Source organism: Branchiostoma belcheri, unplaced genomic scaffold (genome assembly GCF_001625305.1).
Source record: "Branchiostoma belcheri isolate BF01 breed outbred unplaced genomic scaffold, Haploidv18h27 scaffold66, whole genome shotgun sequence".
Classification (NCBI taxonomy): Eukaryota; Metazoa; Chordata; class Leptocardii; order Amphioxiformes; family Branchiostomatidae; genus Branchiostoma; species Branchiostoma belcheri.
In genome coordinates, this window is record NW_017804309.1 from 1745739 (window position 1) to 1769791 (window position 24053).

At 41.1% G+C, this 24053-nt stretch overlaps 1 protein-coding gene across 5 annotated transcripts in view; it reads right to left on the reverse strand.

The window, feature by feature from the left end:
• The window catches only part of LOC109483794 (neuronal PAS domain-containing protein 3-like), an 84188-nt gene that overhangs the window by 30232 nt on the left and 29903 nt on the right, over positions 1-24053 (reverse strand). For all 5 annotated transcript variants that reach the window (XM_019786905.1, XM_019786907.1, XM_019786908.1 and 2 more), the window contains 2 exons: positions 20700-20776; positions 2851-2940 (listed from right to left, as the gene is read on the reverse strand). In XM_019786905.1, coding sequence (XP_019642464.1) covers positions 2851-2940; positions 20700-20776 — 167 coding nt within the window. The remainder of the gene's footprint in view (positions 1-2850; positions 2941-20699; positions 20777-24053) is intronic.

The following is a 24053-nucleotide window of genomic DNA, read 5'->3' on the forward strand; positions in this document are numbered from 1 at the left end:
CACCAGGGAAAGGCTAATCTGGTCCAAACACCGACACTTACTCACTAAATGCTGGTGGAGGCTGGAGATTGCTTTAGCGGCACTATCTGAGTCAGAAGCTACTTGCTTCCTCGGTATTTGACACAAGACTTGCCATCAACAGCCATTGGCAGCAATCAAAGGCGGGGCTAATACAAAGGCAGATGGGTGATTTAGCTGAGCAGGGAGGTCAGGGTTCACTGTTCGTGCCACTGGCCGGCACCGGGCATCAATCGATCCGGACCTCAACATCAATTTCCTGACCTAAAAGGATTCGAGGGATCCGCAAAATGATCGCCCCAAGTGAGCAAAATTGCTGGAGAATTCCTGGGAGTTGACACAAGGGTGGGCAGATAGCCTTGGGGTGAGTTTAAGCCTGAACCCGAGCGACCTCGGACCACGCGGAGCAATCATCATTTCTGATAAAACAGACAAGACCTTCTTATCTCAGGGCGGAACGGCGTGTTGTGGCCGGAGAGCATGGAAACGACGGGAAAGGTGAGATTGGAGCTGACCCGTGAATCCACATGAATAATTTCATTCCGCATCATTGTTTCACCCAGATACAAAATTCAGCAGTGATGAAAAAGCTGAGAAACTGGGCAACAATGTGTCATGTCATGCAGATCTTATGGTTACCACGGAGACTGTGCTGGTTGCCATGGTTACCAATATGGCTAGCTCAGATGCTGGTCATATGTTAGCCCTATTCCAAACTGATCATTTTTGTCTATCTGAACAACCCTACAAAATGTAGATATATGTCGTAATGCAACATGTTATAACCAGATCATGTGGTATCAGAACTGAAAGTTCCACTGCAGTACCATAGCAAGACACAAGGGGGCCCAAAATCTATAATCTTTTGGATATTTATACAGCACACTCTCAAGGGGCTTATATATAGCAAAAAAGTGATAATTAGAAAAGAAGCAGCTTATAAGCAGAATATGCAATCAATCTAAAGGACCACCAAAAAGTAGTCAAGATGGTCAGGTGATCCTCATGCAGAAGCAGCCATCACTTCCTTTCAACTTGACCTTGAGATCAATCTGTGGTACCCAAATACCTCCCCTTCCCATCACTCTATTGCATTCAAATACCTACAAATACAAACAAACAAACACACACAGACAAACAATACCTCCGCACCTGGAAGTAAAAAACACAGAAACAACTTGGTACAGCCTGTAACCAGGTTATGACTGGCTGGCTGTTTTGCAGGGTGCTTTCCCTGCAGGTGTAGTGAGTCTGGGCTGTGTTATGTTCTCCTCTCCAGAGGTGCAGACAAAACATGTCAGTTCCAGCCAGGGGGCAGCCAGGCAAACCGCAGGTCTGCTGTCTGTGGTTAGAGACATGTCTGGGGACTACAGTGGCCTGCTGGGGTGAACAGGCCTGGCAGTAATGGAAATGCTGCACAGAAATCATTCCTATGTGCAAGCGCAATGTAGTATTACATAATATCCACCTCATTTTCAATACAGCTGGCAGTTTTGCTTTGGGAATTTTAGTATTTGGAAGAACTGGTATATTGTTTTTATTTCAAAACAAATACAAGCAGGGTGGCTCCTGCATGTGAGGGAACACATCTTTATTGTTCAACATCCACTTATGGTACTGAGGAAAAATAGATTGTGGGTGGTTGCTCCAGACAAGAGCCTCTTAACTAAACTTATTAACTAAACTACTGAATCTGGCCCTCTAGACAAGGAGAACATATTATCACATGTAATTTGCAAAAATTTTTTTTGGATTGGAAAAGAAATACAGCCTTCTATTTGGCAGCCCAAAAGACTACAGGCTAATAGCTGGGTATGATGAATCATATATTGCAGACAACAGAAACAAAGCTGTAATTAGACATCACTTATTTTTGGCTTGAATGAATACAAGCATTTCTGTGGGGTCTTGTAAACTTGGTGCTGATTGCCCAATTGCAGGAATAAGTTAGCCCCATATTGCCATACCAAAAATACCAAACTTGTGTTTTATGAATTTGGCATTTTGTAAAGCGGTTTGCAGTGATGGTGTTTCTCTTTATCATGAAAATTTGAGGAGCAAATATATGTATATATATATATTCATAGTTGTCTGACCATCTGTTGACTTTTGGGCGGTCAGTACCCCAAGGCCACGGTAGATGATTGTGCCTCCTTCTCCCTCAGTTCCATCCTTTCCAAAGTAGCCGGAAGTTAAATGGGAAATTAAACGCTAGAAACTCGGCACAATTACACTGGATCAATGTGCCATTTGCCCAGCCGTGGTAACAGCCCTGAATTTTCATCCGTTCTGCCTTGTGTGACCCGACATGCAAGGGAACATTTATAGATGGCTGCTTGATAGCCAGTACATCAGAGGGATTACCTGCATGTATCTGATGCTGAATATTCAGGGCCATTATCAATACCAGGGAAGGGTCCTGCATTTATGTCGGGGCGCTACGCAGTCCGCCCGCATAGATTATGTGAGTTTCGGCGTGTTTTGGGACGGGGAGATGTTATCTTTGCAAGGAAACCTGACCCTGCACTTTGTTATGCTAGCTCTCAATAACGGCGCAAGGGCGCACCGCATTAGTGTGCCCAAGTACACGAGCTCGAGCGAAACCATTCCCACACGAGAGAGGCAGGCTTTACCAAATAACACTGCGATGGCCTCCTGGCAGTGGACCTCTCCTTCTTTATTGTACCCCGACTCTGAAATAGCCTGTGTTCCACTTTAGAGCCACCATTCTCCCATACGTATAGCGTCGACTAAGTAATAGTTTTTAAAGACTGGCGGACATGGCTGCCATAAATCACCATTGATCTGTGTGCAGCTGGGTAGGGTACGTACCTGAGAGAGCCCCAGATAAATAGACACAGTCTCAGAGATGTAGAGGAATCTGCCATCTCGGGTCAGGGCAAAGACAAAGCCGTCCAGAGCCTGCGGAGAAAATGGATGAGAAAGATTGTTACGCACACGGAGCAAATGTGAATAGCTGCGACAGGCTTATGGAGTGTGTTAGTCTCCACTTACCTTGACCTCCAATCTAACCTGAAGTTCTCTTCCAAAGAGGAACACATTCAAATATTGTTACCTACACAAGTGGACAAAACAACATAACGTATCAGACAAAAACCTATACACAATTTCAAGATAGAGTGTGTTACTCTTGTTACTAGCACATTCATATATTAATGTTTGTTTTTGATGATCTGATTTTAATTATTGTTCAAATTTTCTAAAAGATGTACAAATGCAACAAATTTCAACTATCTTTATAGCGTTAACAATAAAAATGGCAAAAATGAAGATGCCATAACAATGAAGTGAAATGCAAAGTTGCAATGCAAAGCCTTTAAACTAAAGTTTGCAAAATTACAAGCATCGTTCTAGATTCAGGATGACCAATTCTTACTGAGCCAGTCTGCCAACACTACTATAGCCTGTCAGTCAACAAGAGCTGATAGGATGCAAAAAAGGGCAGGAAGAATTTATTTCTTTGGTTCTCAGAGAGCTGAAAGAAATCAGATCAGTATATCCACTCCCTGAAAGTGTGTGTACAGACTTTTCCCTCAGACCCAATTTTGCACTATTTTTTTTAGAATCCAAGAATCAACTAATCAGATTGATGTGGCCTCCCCCTCATCCATGCCTATCTGACAGTGAAGGATGGGATGTAAAGATACCCTGTGTGGTAACAAGATGTTGATGAGATATAAAGGGTGGCATCTGACAGGGATCAAAATCTGCATGGAAACACTTGCCCTCTAACAAACTAAATTACCATGGGACCAGTCAAATGTCAATTCAAGCTACAGACTATGCAAGAAAACGATATCCACTAGTTATAACAAAGGCTTTTTAAATTGCCTATAGATGTCAAGTGTAGCCTGTACTGAAAAGGGTGCTGTTTTTGCCTACTTTGGGGACATTCACTTCATCTCTTCTTGATAACAATAAAAGACTAGATGTTTTTATTTGTGAGTTCTAAGCTGAGACCTTGAAATGAACAAGCACTTAAGGTAAGAAAACTTTTGCTGGCATTTAACCTTCAGCACACTGAAGTAGCCTTTTGCCTCTATTTCTCTATTGGTTACGGGGTTAGGCATCAGGGAAAAGGTTAAACACTCAGCTCTACATAAACAATCCATCCCTTAACCACCCCTAAAAAGCCAGGCCCATCAGCCCAGAGTCCATTTCCCCTCTGTTCTGTCTAAATAAGTGGTTTAACAGAGTTGATGATGACCATCACCACGAGACATTGCCGGTCCACGGGCACATCTGCCTACGTCCGCGCAAATGACCACTTCCATGTACAGCAGCAGGACGGACAGATGCCCCATCAACATTAATACCCAGCTATTAGGAGCCCCTCTACATTGACAGATTCTGTGTCAAAAAGGGCTGAAAGTTGTCTTAAAGGGTATTGGTCACATTACCTTATTTTTAGGCATTGGTCATATTACAGCATCTTTCCTTCACACTTAGCAATATTGGTCTTGGCATAGCCCACAAATACCCCATCAACATTAATACCCAGCTAGAATAGAAGGGCTCTACCCTAACAGATTCTGTGTCTGACACTGCCAAAAGCTGTTTCAAGGGGTATTGGTCATATTATGTTTTCAACTAATTGGTCATTTGGTCATAGTATGGCATCTTTCCTTGGTACTGAAATATTCCTTTCGGCATAACCCAATCATTTCATGCCCAGTTTTTAAGTTAACTCTACAGAGAGATTCTGTATCCAACACAGTTGAAAGATTCATAAAGGCCACACCAGTTTTATTTGTTGGGTCTAGTCTAATGGAAAAGTCTGGATCTTAACCTTTAGCCTGTAAGGTAGCTCTTTGGCACCACATTTGTATTGGTTGTGGGGTTAGGAAGCAGGGAGGTTAATGTGCATAGTTGTAGGGATTGAATGTAGTCATACTGAGGTTTTGCTTCAAGTCAAGTCTGTTTTAACTTGTTTTCCTGCTTTGTTTTTACTTTAAACAGTCTAGAACCAGGAAATAAATTGGTATGGCATCTGTCCTTGGTGCTGAACACGACCACCCTCTCCATTGGATCCATTGAAACCAATACACAACTACATGTATTAAATGGTCTCTACAATGATAGATTCTGTGTCCAACACAGCAGAATGCATCTGCTTTTTAAGGCATACCTTGGTACATTTATTGACAACGAAAATGCTTTTTTTTACATGGTCACCCATATCAACTGATAGTATATTGGTCATATGACAGCATCTTGATACTTTGATACTTGCTGAACAACATTACTCTTGCAGTCTTGGTATGAACCACAAACACCCCATTGACCAGTGCTTAGCTAAAAATGCTTAACAGGCCCTTTGAATCCCTGTTTTTCTTCAGTTATCCGTCATTTTATAGCATTTTGCCCTGGTGCTGAAAAGCATTCCTCTCATTGGGAACTATAGAAGACCCTCTATTGACAGTTTCAGTATCATAGCTAAGAGTCAATAAGTATTGCTCACTGTTTTATTTCGCTTTCAGAAATTTTCATACTGCAGTACCTTGCCATGGTGCTGAACAGCTTTCCTTTTGGAAATACTGACGCGCACTTTAATATTTCAAAATTTTTCCATCTAATCAGTATTCACATATCTCGAAATTATCACAACGACTGACAAGATCAACATCACACATTGCAACCTCTAAATGGCCAATCATTACAATGCAGTAGTCAACATAAATTTAACAGTAGTCCAACTTCTGCCCCAACTTTGATTGCACGCAAGCATGGTACCAGGTACCTCAGCTACAAGGATTATCTGGGTGACAAATGACCAGGTTGAATTTGAGGAGCTAACAGAAAGACAGGGTTGACCTTGAAGACTTAGCAGAAGAATCAAGTTGCCCTTGAGGAGGCGGCAGAAGGATGTCGGCTGATGATGCCTTGCAAGCTTGTTATTTTTACCGTGAAGTTAACAGACGGGCCACAGAAGGATGGTGTTAGGCACGCAGCAAAGTGTGGCGGGTTGTAAAGAAGTCTGAGATGATGGAAAAGCGTGTCAGAGATCAGGAGATGGCCTCAGGGTGAGGGGTCAAGCTCAGGCAGCGGAATGTGCAGAGGCAGCCAGCTTAACAGTGCCTGATCTAGTAGTGGTAACCAACTCTGCCTGGAGATCTGAAGGTCAGGAGTTCAACACAACAGTTGTGCCAATATCAATAGCCTCAGTCAACACTTAAACTTCTAGGTTTGATAGAGGAAGACCTTCAACTGCCTACAAACAATTCAAAGCATCTTTCCATCTAGCAGATACCTAATAGATATAGTCACCCATACCTTCCACAACTTAGATCTGATTCAGTGCCCAGAAGTGGTCTTCTGGCCTTGCACTGAAAACTCTTGAGCATTTAAGGCCACACCAATTTAATTTGTTGGTTCTCCGATTCGCCTCTTCATTTTTTTCTGATTTGCAAAAAAAAAAAGATTCTGGTTCTGAATCAACTCAAAAATGCTCATATTTTGCCCCCAACAGTTGAGGAAATTCCTTTTCTTCCTAGTTGTTAAAGTTTTTTCCATCTATCAATGCAGTGGTTTGATTAAAAGTTCAAAATTTATACTTTAAATTTTAACCCAGCCTTTTTTCTTGACTTCATGGCTCATATTGTAGCATTTGGGGCTATAATAGGATGCCTAGACCTGTTTTTATTTTTATTTTTTTCGCCCTGTCGCTTCATATTTTTTCTGAAAAAATCCGAGAACCAACAAATTAAAAATTGGTGTGGCCTAACACAAAATCTTTCCCAGTTACCTTGGCCTGCTTAAGTGTTCAACATTTTTCAGCCTGTCCTAGATGTACCTCTACATTAGCAACGTGATTTACAGAGAGAAAATTAGGTTAATGTCAGCTTTAGAACAGACATCTATGCAGATAGACACAGTGGTGATATCTCAAACATGTCTTCTGCTCTGCTAGGTTCAGATAGTACCCGTTATGGAGTAAAAGAAAGAATGATGTATCCTTCAGCATAGAACTGGATTAGCAGTTAAAAAAACAACAATAGCCAGGTAGATCAGAATTTATATTGAAGAATGTTGGTGATAACCTCCGGACTATCGGGAATAAAACAGCCTAGTTTTATAATCCTTTCTTTCTCAAAGTGTTCCAAAGCACCAAACCATCAGCCTTTAAATTAAAGCACCATATTGCACTATGTTATTGAGCCATGGCCCCTGTACAGTACTGCCTATAATAGTACAAATGCTATGATATGGGAGCTAAAGTACATCGTGGTACGCAGGGCTGAAAGGCTCTGATATCTGTTTTCACAGCTGCTAACACATATTATAAGTTATGGCTCTGGCCAGGGCAGGTGCTGTATGATAAGTAGTGCCTGTAAGATGGACTACCCTTCCCTCAGTAATGGCTGATGTGGACGGTTCCGATACTTCTCTACTCGGGTTAACTACGTGTTACGTTCCATCAAATACAGAGCTGATGTATTGACCATGGCTACTTGCATGCAGGCCACACCAGTTCAAGTTGTTGGTTCAGCTCTTCAGAATTAATGGGAATACAGTATGAAGACAGAGCCCAATAGGCTGCACCACCTTTCCTTAGTATAATTCGTAACTGACCAGTTTAATTCACTATTTATAGATTTTGTTTTTCTTCCACTTTTGTCAAATAATTTGATAATTTGTTTGTACATACATTGTATCATTTCATAAATTATCATTTGCTTGATTCCAGTTGTTTAACAAAAATGTATATCATAGTCAACATTAACTGTTAAATTTAAATAGACTTACATCCTAGATTAATGAAGCCCATGAAAAATTCCTGGCCTGCCTTGCATGTTTTTGTTGTTTATGTATTACCCTATCCATTTGTCTTTATGTGCAAATGAATAAAAACAAGCAAAAAACAATTTAATACCTTATCACTGAGACTTCAGGGATTGAATATGGTGAATAAGGCAACAGATAAAAACACAAAGACAAAGAGTCCCAGACTTTTTCTGGATGTGATTTCCGCTCTTCCTGTCCATTTCCCCCTGTTTGGTGCATGATGAGTTGTTCCAGAGCTATCGCGCTAATGCCCTGCCAGCTCCAAAGGTAGTAAACATGAGGAAAGATTGACCATGCAGCGAATATTCCGTGCTTATATCATGTCGAGGGTAATGTCGAGCCTCCCCTGCCCAGTGCACGTGGCCGTTTATCAGGCCCAGGCCGGCGCAACGGCACACACTTCCTGCAATTCCACTCACAAAGTGCTGCTGCAGGTATTACAACAAGCGCACTAAATATACATCAGGGTCATCCATGTTGCCCAGGAAAGGGAGCGTGCATTAGGCCACACCAAGTCAATTTGTTGGTTCACAGATTCTAAAAAGAGAGTAATTCTGAACTAGAAAATCAACATGAAAACATGAGTCTGGGGGAAAATACAGTTTCACACTCTTGAACCTGCTGATCTTGGCTGACCTTGGCTGAGGGGGACAACTTATGGGAGCCAGTGGAAAAAGGCAGAATTAGCAAGAACTCACAATAATCAAATCGCAAAAACTCATTGAGGTACAACATCCTCAATTTCTGGTTCACTAGGGTAACTCATCTTGGAGACATTCAAGAGACTCTTTAAAATGACAACTGAAGGTAAATTGCCAAGCCCCCACAGCACAGAACATGTAAACCTAGCTGGAATCAGGAAGAAATCACCCGATATGTACTACCCAGCAGACTGTTCGTGCATCTGTGGTGTCCACAGGTCACTTAGCTGCCCTTTGAAGACATCTGGACAGCCGTAAAGGTAGAATACAAGCTGGGATACTAGCAAATTGCACATTGAAATATAGATTAGAAGTGCAGAGAGCCCTTGACGGGCAGTAGAGAGGAAACATGTCCCTTGTCTCCTGCTCTATGAATACGGTGACCTTGAATGTGGGGTTCTTTCATTCAGTGCAAGGGAACTGTCACTAATATGTTAATAACAACAAGTATCTGTTTAGGGCTGAAACTTCCCACCTGGAACTTGCAATTTGAATAAGAATATCTCTGATTTTAGGTAAAATGTAAAACAACTTGCAGATTAGCAGAATACAAGAATCCACATTCTTTCCAATCGTTTTTGCCAGGTATCAGCCTGCCAGTAACTTTCCCCCAGTTCCGAGGAGAGACCAGACAGGCCTTGAGCAAGTGTGTAATGGCTCTAATCAGGCCTCTGATGAGTATGTTATGGATCGCCACGACAAGGATTAATCATCTTGCCACAACAGGGCTGCCCACTCCCCCCCCCCCCATGCACATGTCACTGCTGCCTCTGCAAAGGCCAATTGAACTGATTTTTACAGTGATAAAAATCCTGAGCTCCTATTGGTAGTTCTGGGAGTGGAGTTTATGTTAGAGGTGTATGGCCACAATGCTCATGGTGAGGGGGCCAAATCTGCCCGATAGCGAAAGATTGTGTAACAGTTACTAACACAGAGTCCGACTTATTCATCAGCTGTGTGCTGGCCAAATGCTGTATTTACATTTCTCTCTACATAGCAAAACTCCCATGCTAATTTTCCAGGCTTAGCAGCTGTGATCCCATCACCATGGTAACCTGTCACCTTGCCCAAGTTGCTGCTGCCCGGACTCAACACTGTACAAAGGGATTTTGCAAAACCACAATATATTTACCAGAACTACTCCTTCATCTCAGCTGTCATAGTTCTTCCCAAAGCCTTCGAAAAACTTCTGCCGAAAGATGGTACAGAACAGATTCTCCAGAAAAAATGTCAAAACTAACTACAATATCTTGTCAAAATAGCTATTCCCACCAGTTTTCCTGTGCTCAGTATGATTTACGACTTGTGTTCACTTATTCCAGGTGTACCTGCAGCATGATTACTCCTATACAAACCTGAGCTGTGCCTGTTCCAGCCAGGCTGGGGACAAGCATCCTGAGTCTGGCAGTGAATTATCGGTAGCGCCCGTGGACCAAAGCCAATCTGGCGAGGTGCAAAGTGTTAACTCCCCTGAGATCATTCCCCAATAAAAGCCTGGGCAGCATGTGTGACAATATTAAACTGTCCCCGTGCTCTTGATATGAGAGAGCGAATCTCGCATCCACCCAGACGCAGATTCAAATTCTGCATTTGTCGATAATAATTGGGTTGTGTCCATGGTTGTTTGATGCGCAGCGAGTACCTTGTTTCGGTAATCTGCCAGCATTTGCGTTGCCTTTGATATAGTGGTTTTCAGGGTCCTTTGATTCAGTCAAGGAATCACTAGGATGTCCAATACCCATGTAAAACTGTGAAGGCACGGGCCAGGATCACCAGGAGGACCGTCCAAATCACATTTGTCAAGGAGGACTTTAAGGAGGGGACCGTACTATCTGTCATCCTTTGTCGGCAACAAGAACAGCACGATGGTTTATGAACTGTCTCGAAGACGGCAATCTTGCCCGCGTGCATAAAGTCGCCAGAGAGTGCATCTCCCTGATATCTGAAGAGTGATGATCGACCGATTGTACGGCGGACCCCGAAATTGTCCAAATGCCAGCAGCAAAGGACAGCAGCACCGATTCAGCTCCATCTTCCTAAACAATAAAGCAGCCTCGGTGACCTCCAGCCAATAACAAAGTATCGGTATTTATCGGGAGACAGCAATCCCCCTTTTTTCTTCACCACAGAAATGTCAAGCTTCCGTCAAGGCATAACCTGCGTCAGGTTGGCCGCAGTGATTAAAGTAAAGTTTGCGAGCTTTAATATAGATATATGTTACCTAATCTTCGAATGCCGTGAATAACGCGTAGGAGTTGTCTCAAAAAATGTGCCTAAAACTACTCCTGTCCCAACGGGCTTGTGTCCAGGGCTAAGGTATTATGTTTAAACCTTGAGGTAGAAAGTTTCATCTTACAACGCTCATCAGAACCCTTATCAACCCCATGCAGTAGAGTCGAACATAAGACTGCCAGGCGTTTCTGGGAACCGTTTACACCTTCCTACTTCCACAAAATTAAAGCACATGGCGAGATGAATGCCTCGATTTTGAAGTTGGCATTTCAAATCTGCCTTACAAGAGGCGAGTTGCATGGAAACTCCTCGCACCAGCTGCCTGCCACTAATTAACAGCGATCGACCACTCCAGTAAATTAGTGAGAGGGGTCTTCCAAAGGAGGTGAAGTATGCAAATATATACATCAAACCGTTTCCTCCCGACGTCCACCCAAGTCTCCCCCGATCGGGAGGTGCGAAGTAAATACTAGGTGGGAAGAAAGACTGTATTGATTACTTCCCAAGATTTATAGGTAATTGCCACGGGTAAAATAGCCTGGTGCCGAAATCTTTGATTCCCAAATTTCACTTCCACTTTTCCTGTCCAGTGAGGCCAATTTAATGTGCATCCACAATGCATGGCTTATTATTTTGACAGAACATTTACATGGAAATAGTGGCATTAAGATAAAGGGGAGTGCTCCTTCCCTCTCACTTTCTGGCAGCGTGCGGACGTCTATAATCCAGAATTTTCAATTTCGTCCTTAATGTAAAATGGAAGTCGATTTTTATGACCCTTTCTTGGCTACTGAAATGCGGTTAAGTATAATAGGTGTATCGTCTTAAACTCCCCATTATCCTGGGGGTGAAAACAAACAAGGCCAGGGGAAGAAAGGCTACAACATTCTTTTATGCATGCCTGATGTTCACCTTACAATTTCCATGCTTGCAGAACACCAAAAGCGAGAAAATACAGAAGACACATTACCTCTTACAACATCGGCAGTTCAAAGAGCTTGAGCTATCTCTGTAAACCACAAGGAAGCTGAAACGATGCTAGATGAACACAGGCACCACGGCTTGTCTGCCGTAGCAGTGCACCAAATCCAGCATGACTTTCACATTAAAACTTAGATAGTAATCTTTGTAATTTGTAAGTTAAGCCAAGAACTGGAAGGGATTTGTTCTGCTATACTTGTCACTCAAGCCATTTCTTATCACAGCCAGGCTTTACACACAACTGATAAGTCTGGAAATTAATTTTCTCCGTGAACACACAACGGTGTTTAATTTTCTCGGAAAAGAAAACTATTGCTGCAGCTATATGCAGAAGATGCCTTCAGGAAGTGTTTGATACAATTCATTTCTTCAATATTGACAGTCTTATTGAGGTGATCTTAGCAAACTGCAATATTAAACTACTAGTCTACGAGTAGCATGTTTTTACCATTTGCTGCAAAAACAATGAATGACTGAAGCACAGATACATACAGTATTTGTTTACCTTTATTGACTCACACTTGCTGATAACTGGGTATTTTCTAAGTATGAATAGGTCTTCGATACAACTGTGTGTCTATACAAATTCCGTCTTTTCAGCAATGAAAAAAATGCAAAACATAGAAAAGTGTGAAAATGTATATGTTAAAATATTATTATTAATAGTAATGTTACATGTAATTACCTGATTCACTAGAAAGTCTTCCATTGCATGTCTAAGTAATAGTAATAAAGTCTTATGTTCTTAATTTGAAAAAGCATTCAGGAGAATAACCAGATATGACAGGGTTAAAAGAAGGTCAGAGAAGGGCCTGGGACAAAAGGGTTCTTAAGTAAAATGGTGTCTTCCATAATAAGGTAGACTTCCATGTTGATATTGTTGTAATGGGATGCACTGAGAGGAAATAGGTCAGAGGAAAATAAAGCCGACAGACAGTAATTACATAAAGGGACTTGGTGGAAAAGAACCAAGAACTGTTTCCATAAGGCATTATTATAACTCCTGTCTTTGCACAGTTACACACAGGTAGCTTCCATACAGTTTGAAGAAGTGAAAGCTCTTGATGATCATCTAGAGGGAACAGAAATTTGTTTCTCAAAATGGAACAGTACGAGAGGTAACAGGTGGTGCTCATTCTTCCTTTCATCGAGACCTACCCACATAGTAATGCCAAGAATTATAAACTTCTGTTGGTAACCTCTTGAGTTGTATAGTTTGTTACGAAACACACAACCCTACAAAACAATAACCTCATTGGCATAGAGGGCAACAAGGAGGAGGCTGCCATTTTCAATGGGATTTTTCCTCCAACCCCCCTGAAGACCTGAGCTAAGACTGACTTCCTTGGTGGTCACTGCTCTATACAAATGAGACCTCCCCCAGAAAGATAATGGGACCAGCCAGAATCAATACTCCAACAAAAACAGCCATTATAGAGGGAGAATGGTCCTTCAGCAGCCTTGGTTCCTGGATTGACAACGAAGTTAAGTAACCAGGCAATTATGAGCTGACAAATTGCAGCTAACAAGGTTTGGTTGACAGAATTAGGGGAGGGCAGGTGTGGGTGCGGAAACAGTGGAGGGGTCGGGCTGACGCTATACTCAGGTCGACACTGCACTCAGGGAAGGAGCCTGCTCTTAAGGGGAAGCCATCAGCAAGGATGTGACAAAAGTGTCAAAGAGTTGTCAGGGTACTTGTTGGCAAGAGTCCACCTGTCACCACACCTTGGTGAGAACCTCCATCTCTGCTCCTTCTGCTGTCAACATGTCTTACAAGTCTGCTGACAGACAAGTGGATCGTACCAAGTCTGATGGGGCTGCAGGGGTAGAAGGCCTTAATTGTTTTAAACCCAGATTTTAATAAAAATTGATTCAGAACCAAATACAAAATTATCACTTTTCAAAATGAAGGGAAGGGAAAAGTATCATTTAAAGAAAACATACCTCAGGGCAGTGGACCACTTAATTACAAACTATGCTCTAATTTGTATACATTGGTATCAAACATTAATGCTTGCACAAAAACAATGTGATGAACAAGGCAATCAGTGATGGCAGACTTAATGCCCTTACTCATACTGCTCTCCATCCTTTCATATCTAAAGACTAAAAATAGCAGCACTGAGGATGTACATGTACAGCAATGCTAAATAGTGAAACACATTACACAGACAGACACTTGCACAGACAGACAATACTTCACCTCCTTGCAGTGAAGGTACAATAACATGACAGCTACTTTTGAAAAGTTTCCACCAAATTTTGTGTACTTCAAACAGCCCAATTCAACCTACATGCCCTTTTCTTTCTGATAAAAGCAAAACAAATTCTGATGGATGGTTCTCGGGTAATCTTAAGGTGGTAGAGTTAGTGCTGCAAAGTTGCTGGAGTAAACAAAACATTAGTCTTGCTGAAGAAAAGCTTTGTTCTGTTTTCCTGCAAGCCCCAAGGAAAACGTCCAGAGAGGCTGTGAATAATTGCACTAACCAAAGTGCTATATATCAGCAGTAGTCTTTATAGGGGTACAGTGAGAGGTTAAGGTCAACACAACAAAAAGTGATAAATCCTAAAGCTGTAACACAACACTACACTGTTCTGCCATGACTAATATTGTGCTGTACAAGTTGCAAAGTTTTTTGGCACAAAGAAAAATGGGATTCTCATACCCGTCCCTTAAAAAAATCTTCATCCCTTCAAACTTCCCTCTATTTACAGGTTCATTGTACCAGATAAATTCCTCTTACTAGCTCTTTTTGACCAATACTATGAACAGTAGACCAACATCCCATCGTATTAGGACTGCAGCCCTTTCCAGTAGAGTGCAAGTCAGGTGATTGACAACAGCCAGAATTAAAACTCATGGCCTTCTGGTCCAGAAGGAGGGCCACTAACCACTGCAGCAACGTATCCACAGCAGAAACCAACTAGTGTCAGGTTGGGGAGGCAACATATCTTACTTCATTGATTACCTTAAATGTTGTAAATGAATGCATCAGTCTTGACTGGTAGACTACAGATGATATATGGCCAATAGAGATGACAATGATTGATTACTGACTGGCACATGGATGCCTTTCCAATTTTGAATGTTTATTGGCTCGAACTACATGCACCCAGGAAATATCACTCTCTAACAACACAACGAAAATGTTTTTATTTAATTTTTTCTTGGCACTAAAATTTCCATCACAACATGATTTTTACAATCACTATGCACTTAGTAATATAACATCACATTAATTTTATTATAATGGTTTATGCATTTGTTTATTTTGTGTACTTCAAACAGCCCAATTCAACCTACATGCCCTTTTCTTAACAAATTTTTTCTTATTATCTCTAACAATACTAGTATCATTCAATGAACATAAATGTTTACACTAAATCTATACCCTTCTGATGTCATTGAACATCTTACCATCAAAAAATCATCATTAAGCTCCTGATTCCTGCCACCAGGAAAATTACATTAAAGACTGATTATTCTTCTGATGATGTCACAAGGAACTCCCAAAAAACATTCTTTAGAGAAGCAAAGAGTGCATAATCACCATGATTACATACAATTGCAGAATATTACAATTCTGTTGTTTGCTTCTCAAAATAACATTTTTTGCAAGCAGTGGTGAAAGGTTCCCAACTGGTTGCCATGTTCACTTTGACATCATATAGTCACTACATGTATTTAATCTAATTACCTGGTGGCAAGAATCAAAAGCTGGAAGTACATTATGTATGACTTTTTGAAGGTTCAATATTCGATGGTTTGATTTTGTTTGTATGTATGCATATATGTATGTATGTATGTATATATGTATGTATGTATGTATGTATGTATATGTATGTATGTATGAATATGTAATGTAACATTATATGTCTATACCTAAACAAAACAAGAAAAGTAGCTTCGCTAAAATAAAAGCTAAGAGGAAGACGGTATAAACAGGTTTGCACATTGGAGGTTGTTGATAGATTTTGACTTATTGCTGGTGTCGCAGAGGTCACAGGGGTCCCATTCCTGATGCCCATTCATCATCATCTCCTGACAGGGACTGACAAAATACATCATCACAGCTTCCGCCTACAAGGCCTTTTAAGGCAGGTCAAAAGTCTAGGTCAAAGTTCAACCCCGAATCATGATGTTTATTTTGCCTTAACTTACTGAAAAGCAAATCTTCTACTGGTCTGATATCATACAGGTTCAAAAATATGGTGAATATTTCCATATTTTTTGACAAGTACAATGAACATGAATGGAACTACATGGAAGTAAAATTTTTCCTCTTAAGTTTAGTACCGGCAACCTTTTCCAGTAGTAATCAAGTCAGGTTGAGCATCAGGAGCCAGGATTCAAACTCACAACCTTCGGGGCCAGAAGCAGGATTGCTAACCGCTTCTTCATGTTTTAAATGATACCCTCAGTGTCATTAAGGCCTGACATAATATTATATCAGCAGCATAACCTTCAAAGAAACTTCAATGTAATTATACAAATTATACAAACCATAAATGTTAAAATGTTACTTCTCAAATTTATGGATACTGTGGGCAGAAATTTCTGTAACTTGCCCTCAATGCTGCATAAAGTTCAGTAACTCCTGCCTGCCAGTTCCCTCCAATATTATCTATAAACGACATTTCTCAACAGCTGACCTTCAATTTGAATCATTTGGTTCTGAAGATACTGCAGCTTTCTCTAACTCCTCCTCTGTGGTATAAGTTCAGTGACCGGGCCCCTGACAGTTTTGAGCCATATATGTAAAGGGCGTTAACCCCGAAAAGCAGTATAGCCACCCCTAGGGTTCAGTTTACAGGCTGGGAGGTAAATTATGATGTCAGGCTTGACAGGGTTTCCTCTCTTACCTCCATCATGAACCCCCAGGCTGGGGTCCCCCTGGGAAACGGCAGTTGACCACCATCAAGGTCATCTGTCAACATCCAACAAGGTCGTCCCAATGGTGAACATTCCTTCAAAGTCTATGTGTAATTGTGCTAGGATCTTCTTTAAAACAAGCAGTAACATACTACCCTCAGGTTACAGAGAGGAAGCTGTGGTAGTAATGTATAGGCAATGTCAGTCATGGCTAGGATTAACAGGTGGTTCAGAATGAGTGAACTATTACACTTGGTGGCCATTATGGCCTTGGCCTAATAATGACATTCTTGTGTCTAGTACCTAAAGAAAGCACTTACAAGTTGTTATCTGTCTGTTTAAGTGAAGGGTCTGATGTGGGATCCCATTGGCATTGTTTTGATGTGCTACAATTACTGATACTTCTCCATAATATTGTATGGCAGCTTGTATTGGCAGAACCTGTGAATACTCCTTTTTGAAAAGTCTTGCTCAAGTCTTTATCTTTTGGTCGTGGCATATTTTTGCTTCTTGTTCAATATTTAATCAACACTGTTTTGATTTTTACATCTCTTTACAATATACAATGTATATGATTTATGATAAGGGATGAAAGAAAATGTATTAACTCCAACACCTTTGTGTTGGATAATAGCTGAACTCTCTCAGAACGATGAAGGCTGAACAGCAATCACATGTCTCACAGCATCATCTTCCCATAATCTGCTATAACAGTCGCAAACTTTCCCAGGGTCACCCCTTCGAACACCTCCTAACGCTGATGAATGAGGCAGAGTCATCCCGCCACCAGCGAAATCCTCTTCAATGGGCGAGGAGAAACTATACTCATTAAAACTTGCCTGGCCTTTTGAACCGCTGCCCCTGACCAAACACGCTGGTTTGTCCCCACAAAAAAGACCAATCGGACTGGCGTCGCCTCCAGGGCAGCTGCCAGTGTTGAGGGATGGGGGGTCCTGACTCCCTGGGGCACACCACCAAACCTTCGCACTGAATTATGCACCTGTTTGAACTGGTGGCAAACTAATATCCCCCTAATTTCTCCCCAGTTTGTGCCGTGCGTGTTTGAAGTTTAATCCCCAGAGCTCCCGACGCAAGACTTTGATTGCGTCTTATAGCAAGCATGGCCAGGGCACTGCCACAGGTGATGCCTCATCATCATCTTCCGATGATACGATGTATGATGCCCGACCCATCCCCACTGATCAGGGCACCCAAGTTTGGCAAGATCATTTCGTCTAATGGCCCTCATACACGGGTAGAAATTCAGCAGTTATTGGTAAGCGCACCCGCCAAATGAAGGGAACAGATTCATCATACTTAGGGCCGCCATTAAACCGACAGCAGCTCTAAGACTGCAGGGCTCGTATTTTCATTATAAATGAAGGATTGATTTACGCAGTGGCCGGGTATCGACGTGATGACTCAAAGAATCGGACGATGTAATGGATATGTTGTTTAAAGGTTAACAACGTATGATCTGTGGGTCAGCCTCTGGGTTGCAGCGTTCTCTCGTCAATATTTGACCGTTTGAGCCAGAGAGGAAGGAACCATTAAAGGCCCCTCCTGGGCACAATTTGCAGGTGAACTTTCTGCTTGGTCCCTTAACGTTCTGACCAGACCATCACCTAACACTAATGGCTTCCGAAGAGAGCTCCTCTTTATTTTGTGTACAGAAATTACCTTTCCTCTTCGATGCCATAAATACATCAAAGGCAGCTTGGCGCAGAAGACGAATGAATGGGGGTGATAAGTTTGCACAGACGTATGTAGTTATCATAACAGCACCACTTTGACTGGAAGTTTGCCATCGGAAAAGGTCATGTACGGTTATCGTTTTTCCATCCGCACCATGGCAGAAAGTGTGAGAGGCCAGTTTGGCTGCTTTGTCAAATTTCTAGCTGCTTTGCGGTAAGTCAGAAACAGGCTGACAAGGAAAAACGTTGAACAGTAACCTTTTTTCCATGCTAATTTCTTACCCAACTGAATATTTTTCCTGTCAAAAACGTTTGCATACCCTGTAATTGGAAAAGCTGGCATGCTGGGCTCTACTGACATTCATATCTCAAATCTGAAATGCTGCATTAAAGGTCACTAACTACATTTGTAAAAGTAAACTGATATAACTGTTAACTAACAGTTTGCCTCCATTTGCAAATTCAGAACAACAAGTCATCAACATATCAGTTCTGATTGTACTGGTTGATGTGAAAGCCCATTCTCATTACATACTACATATAGTCTTTGCAGGGTATATTAGTTTCATAGTAGGATGGTTGTTATATATGTATAGCAATTGATGTCATATTGTACCCTGTATGATTGTTGTGCAATAAAGTTGATCATTATACAATGTAATCTTTGCAGGTTTGCAGAGAGCTACATGGACCTTGGTAGCTACTTGTCAGGTGTCCATATGACCTGCTAGTTTATGACACCTTAGCATAGTCATTGGCATGTGCGATGGTAACCTGAGACACGATACACTGTAACAAATCAAAACCCTGCACCTGTTTTCACATTCCTAATGACAATTCCCAAGGGACAAATAGGAAGGATTTCTACAAAATGGCAGAAGGTAGAATTGGTTTTATGGCTTCAAAAAAGACTTAGGTTGGCTGTCCATCAAAATAAACTGCTTTTATCAACTAATCTGTCTTGTAGCTATTTGTTGTTAGCTTCATCAGACATTGGTAGGTAAAAACAAACCTGTAGTTGTGCAAGAAGAAATTCCAGTCTCTGACATGCAAGTAGTTTTTTTAGTACACATGTGTCCTCATAGTGATTACAGACTACATATAATTCAACAAAAAATGTTCAAAAGGACAAAAACAACTACCTGTCTGACAGAAATATCCTCCCTTTGTCTGAGGAGTATTACCAAATAGCCTTTAGTCTGATTGCGGCCTTTGTCTAATTGAACATCACTAATATAATTACAATACCTTCCGTAGCCAGTATGGCCTGGTCTGTCTAAAAGGTTTGGGAATTGCAGACCAGAAATTGAGACGTAATACTGTTATTGGGCAGGTCTACCTAAAGGGAGGGGATAGAATTATTGACTACAAGCTGGTTTTACCTTGAAAGTTCATCTGTGTTGGTAGAAGTCATTCTGAATCAAGGTTGAACAGTGATTGCCAGTACAAAAATTGAACATACTAAAACATTTTCAACTGACCAACTACAGTCTTTTCAAGGTATTTGCAAGAGATGTAAAAGAAGCCAACTACATCAGTGCCTTACAATCAGAAGCACCATAAACTCTCAGTAACTTATGATCCACTGCTCACCGAATCATGTGCTCTACCTGCATAAGGTGACATCCCAGAAGTACTGGATTGCTCATTCCCTGACAGACTGGACTCAAGATCAGTCAAAAATTTGTCCATTTTTTTCTGTTAGAAATTACAGATCTATCTCAATCCAGAATGACTATTGCCAATACAGATAATTTTCAAGCTGATTTGACCTTGCTTTCCCTGCTTTTATATCCATGGCAAGCCTGTTAACATCTGCATTTCTCACAAGCAAATTGAACACCATTACTGTGTCACTTCTACGCTGGCCATACATTTTCTTTAAATTTGAAAGAAGCTACGTTATAGAGACTTTTGATAGTTGTGTATTATGAATCCCGTTTCAATGGATCCTGTGGAGAGTAGGGTCCAGTTCAGCACCAAGGAGAGGTGCCATGAGGTGACTCTAATTTATTTCCTAGGTCCAAGGATGTTTAAAGTAGCAACAAAGTAGGACAACAAGCTGAAAACTGACTGAGCTTGAAGGAAAAAAATCAATATGAATGCATTCACTCTCTGTAACTGCGAATGATACAGACCAGAGCCAAGAATAAATCTGGTGCAGCCTTTTATAACTGATAACTAAAAAGGACTGTTATAGCCATGTTAGATACAGAATCTGCCAGTGGCTGGTGCTACAGTAGATAGAGCCTTACTTGAATGATTGTTCCTGGAAACTAACCCCATTCCCATCCTCCCCCTGTCCTTGCCATCAAGGCTCTTTCAAGTAATTCTCCACATTTTCCAGAGGTTATTGATAATATGCTGTGTCTTTTACAATATGCAGAAGCTCACCTGAAGAAGGTGACTGCCCAGATGTTGCTGGAACACCTCGATGGCCACTGCTGATGGACTTCTTCTGGAAATCCCACCTGTGCAGAAGACATAACAACATTTCTTTTGACACTGCCGAATGAACAAAAGTGAAGAGCTAGGCAAACTAAATGACATCTATTGTACAAATACCCTGAACAAGAGCAGAGACTCATCACCAAAAACATGTCTGGTTTTGCTGTATAAGAATGAACAATTAAACGTTTGAAATGATTTATATGTAGAATGGTAGTTAAACTACAAAATTGAGGTATGAATGATAAAAAATGTTGAAACATTTATAGTTATGAAAACACTGTTTATTGTTTGTTTATTTATTTATTCTTTATTCACACAAAACATGGATAGTGAAGTAATGACAGTACAAAGGGATAGAAGAAGCTTGAAAAAACTAATTACAGGAACATGGATATAGCAAAATTCTAGAACAGATTCGGTGGATTGCAAAATAAGCATATACAATTTTTGTCAATAATAATGTAACAACAAATGGAAATTAGAAATGCATAACATCCAATCTGCCAGACTACATGAATATGGCTTTTTTTAAATATTGAAAAGCAAATTGACATATCTATCCTTCAGGTGCTGTTTTCATGGCACCTATTATGTGTTAACTTGTCAATACTGAGAAACATGATCTTTTAGTAATACACATGACAATGTATTGGACTCTGTAGCCAGGATCTTTTAGCAGGCTCAGGACAACCCTGGATGATGAAAGGAAAGGTCATCATGCTGGGTTCACATCTGTGTTGGGCCAGATCAATTCATTTTCCTGGTTCCCACATTTTGAAAATATAAAGATTACGCATGATTGGTAGGAATAGCCTGTGGACATTGCGGCACAGAAACCACCATTTTATGTTTGATGATATTATCTTAAAACATAACTTACAATTCTACACCAAAGGGTAGCTTGTTATAGGTAAGCCCTTCCCAGGAAAATGGTTCAGAACATATCCAGAATCAGAAAATTGTCCATTCGGGCCACCTTTCCATTTTGTCTACGAGCGATTTGAAAGCCAAGTTTGGCAGCAATTGATTTGGCCTTTGACATTGCCATGAAGCCATAAAACTGATGCCTTTCGATGTGCTAAGCCCTGGAGGAGTAAAACCCACCTAAATCTGCCAAAACTGTCTTGCCCTTTCAAGCACCCTATCAGGCAAACGGGGCAGGTTTCCTTGATGTTTCATGAGAAAGTGTAGAAGACATTTATGAGCACCTGCCAGCCCATTTCCAAAGCTTTGTGGCTTTGTCGCCGCTTACAAGCCATCGCCCAAGTTCAAAAGGAAACAAGCATTTAGGAAAACGAGGAAGCCATTGTGGAAACAAAATGGCCTTTCAGAGCCTTTGGGGAGTTGTTGCAGAAGTTCAAAGAAATGCCTGATGCTGACACATCTCTGCTCTAACAACAGCAGCCTGAGATGGAGGTAGTTCGACCGGGAATCCTTAGACGTAAGAGGTAAGTACACGAAAGTGCTCTCAGGCAGAAGAGCTACGGGAGACAGTTTTTGGGCATCCCTTGTCTACTTTTAATTCATTTTTTAAGATCATTATGGCCTGGATTTTGCCTCATGACTTGTTCTGATCTTTATCCATAAGTATCCATAAAAGTTACTGCTGGGTATCATGTTATGGCATCCATTGTCTGCTTACTAGCAAGCCATAGTCTGCAATATAGTGTCATAATAAGGATCTTAAAAAAATGTTATATTTTCTTTTCCTATTCCTATTCCTATTTTTTCTCTTTTTTTTGCCATTTTGCAAGTTTTACCTGTAAAATGTCTTTCCCAAGGGCACAACACAGGTTGACTACAAGACCACATTGTTAACTTAGGAGAGCCATTCTCTTCTTTCCTTAAGCTGTATGGCTTATCTTTTTTAAATACACCGTTAAGGCCTGGGATTTTGACCACCTCCATCCTCCCAATCTTCCTACATCTTCAGAAGTACAAGACTTAGTTGTAGAAAGGAAGATGGCTGGACCGTTGTTCCAACTGTGGATGAACCTGAGTATACACCTCTGCTGAGGAGGCTCCCATGTTTAATCCACAATGAGACACAAACCTTTCAAAATGTCAGGGAATGATTTAAGGCATCGCGGCCGGTCTTAGCGGTATCTCCGGGGATGTTGATATAATAAGCGGCCATCAGGGCCGCTGTTCCCAAGGATAATTTGTGCCCCGTGCCCCTACCTTCCTGCAGACAATTTATTTCTTCCAGGAAGCTGTAGTAATAAATTGTCTGTCTATGCTAATAGACTCGGGTGCATGGACATGCGCGCACCTGAACTCAATCCTCATAGACAGCGAAAGCTCACAAAATGGAGAACACGGAGGTCAATACATGTTTTTGTTGAGGCCAGTGTCTTTGGGATGCCTTAGAGGAAGGTCAGGTGGTGCAGGGATGAGAAACACTCACCTGTCTTTGGTTAATATTAAACCAGGTGAACCTAATTCTGCCCGCAGATACCTGAATCTCTTTCCCCCTTTCATGCTACATGTAGGTGAGTCTATTATTAGGTGTCAGGCATGGGAAATGATGATGTAAATCTGATTGTGGAAATGCAGCCGGGCCAAAGATGTGAAAGGTATGCCCCTCCCTGCACGTTCTCTTTTTATTGGAATGTTTGCAAGGGTTAAGGACAATTTCTAATGGCAATTTGAGCCACAGCTATGAATGATATTATCATATTTAGGCAATTTTATGTCAATTTTATTTGTTGGTTCTTACATCTAAAGAAATATTGGGAAATCAACATGAAAACAGAGTCTGAGGGTCTGTTACAGTAGATTTTTTGTACCTGGTACACACAGCTTTGAGGAGTGAATATAGTCAGATTCATGTTTTCCTCACAGCCCTCTGTTTTCACGTTAGCCTCTTGCAGAATTTGTGCTTTAAAATGTCAGAGGATTCATAAATTAGATTAGTGTGGCCTTGGGAATCATCATTACGTTAATAATTGTCTTATAATAATCCATAAATTTTCTGACCGGGAAGGAAGACTTGGGGAATGTCCCTGGAGAGTTTGTGGACAGAGAGAGAACCATGATTGTAAAGAAATCTATAACAGTATAGAATCTGATATTAATACTGTGCGCACTGTATTTCAACCCAAATTGCTAAAATAATTTATTTGCAAAATTGTGCCTGAAGGCTAATGTGAAAGGTATGCGAATAGGTAAAAATGTCTAGTCTATACACCTGATGTTTCTATGTACTGAGGGATTTGACTTGTTCCTGGAGGCAGTGGCTAATGAATAGTCCCCCGTTTCAATGATACTAAGTGGGTTCTGTAGATCCCTCTGAAA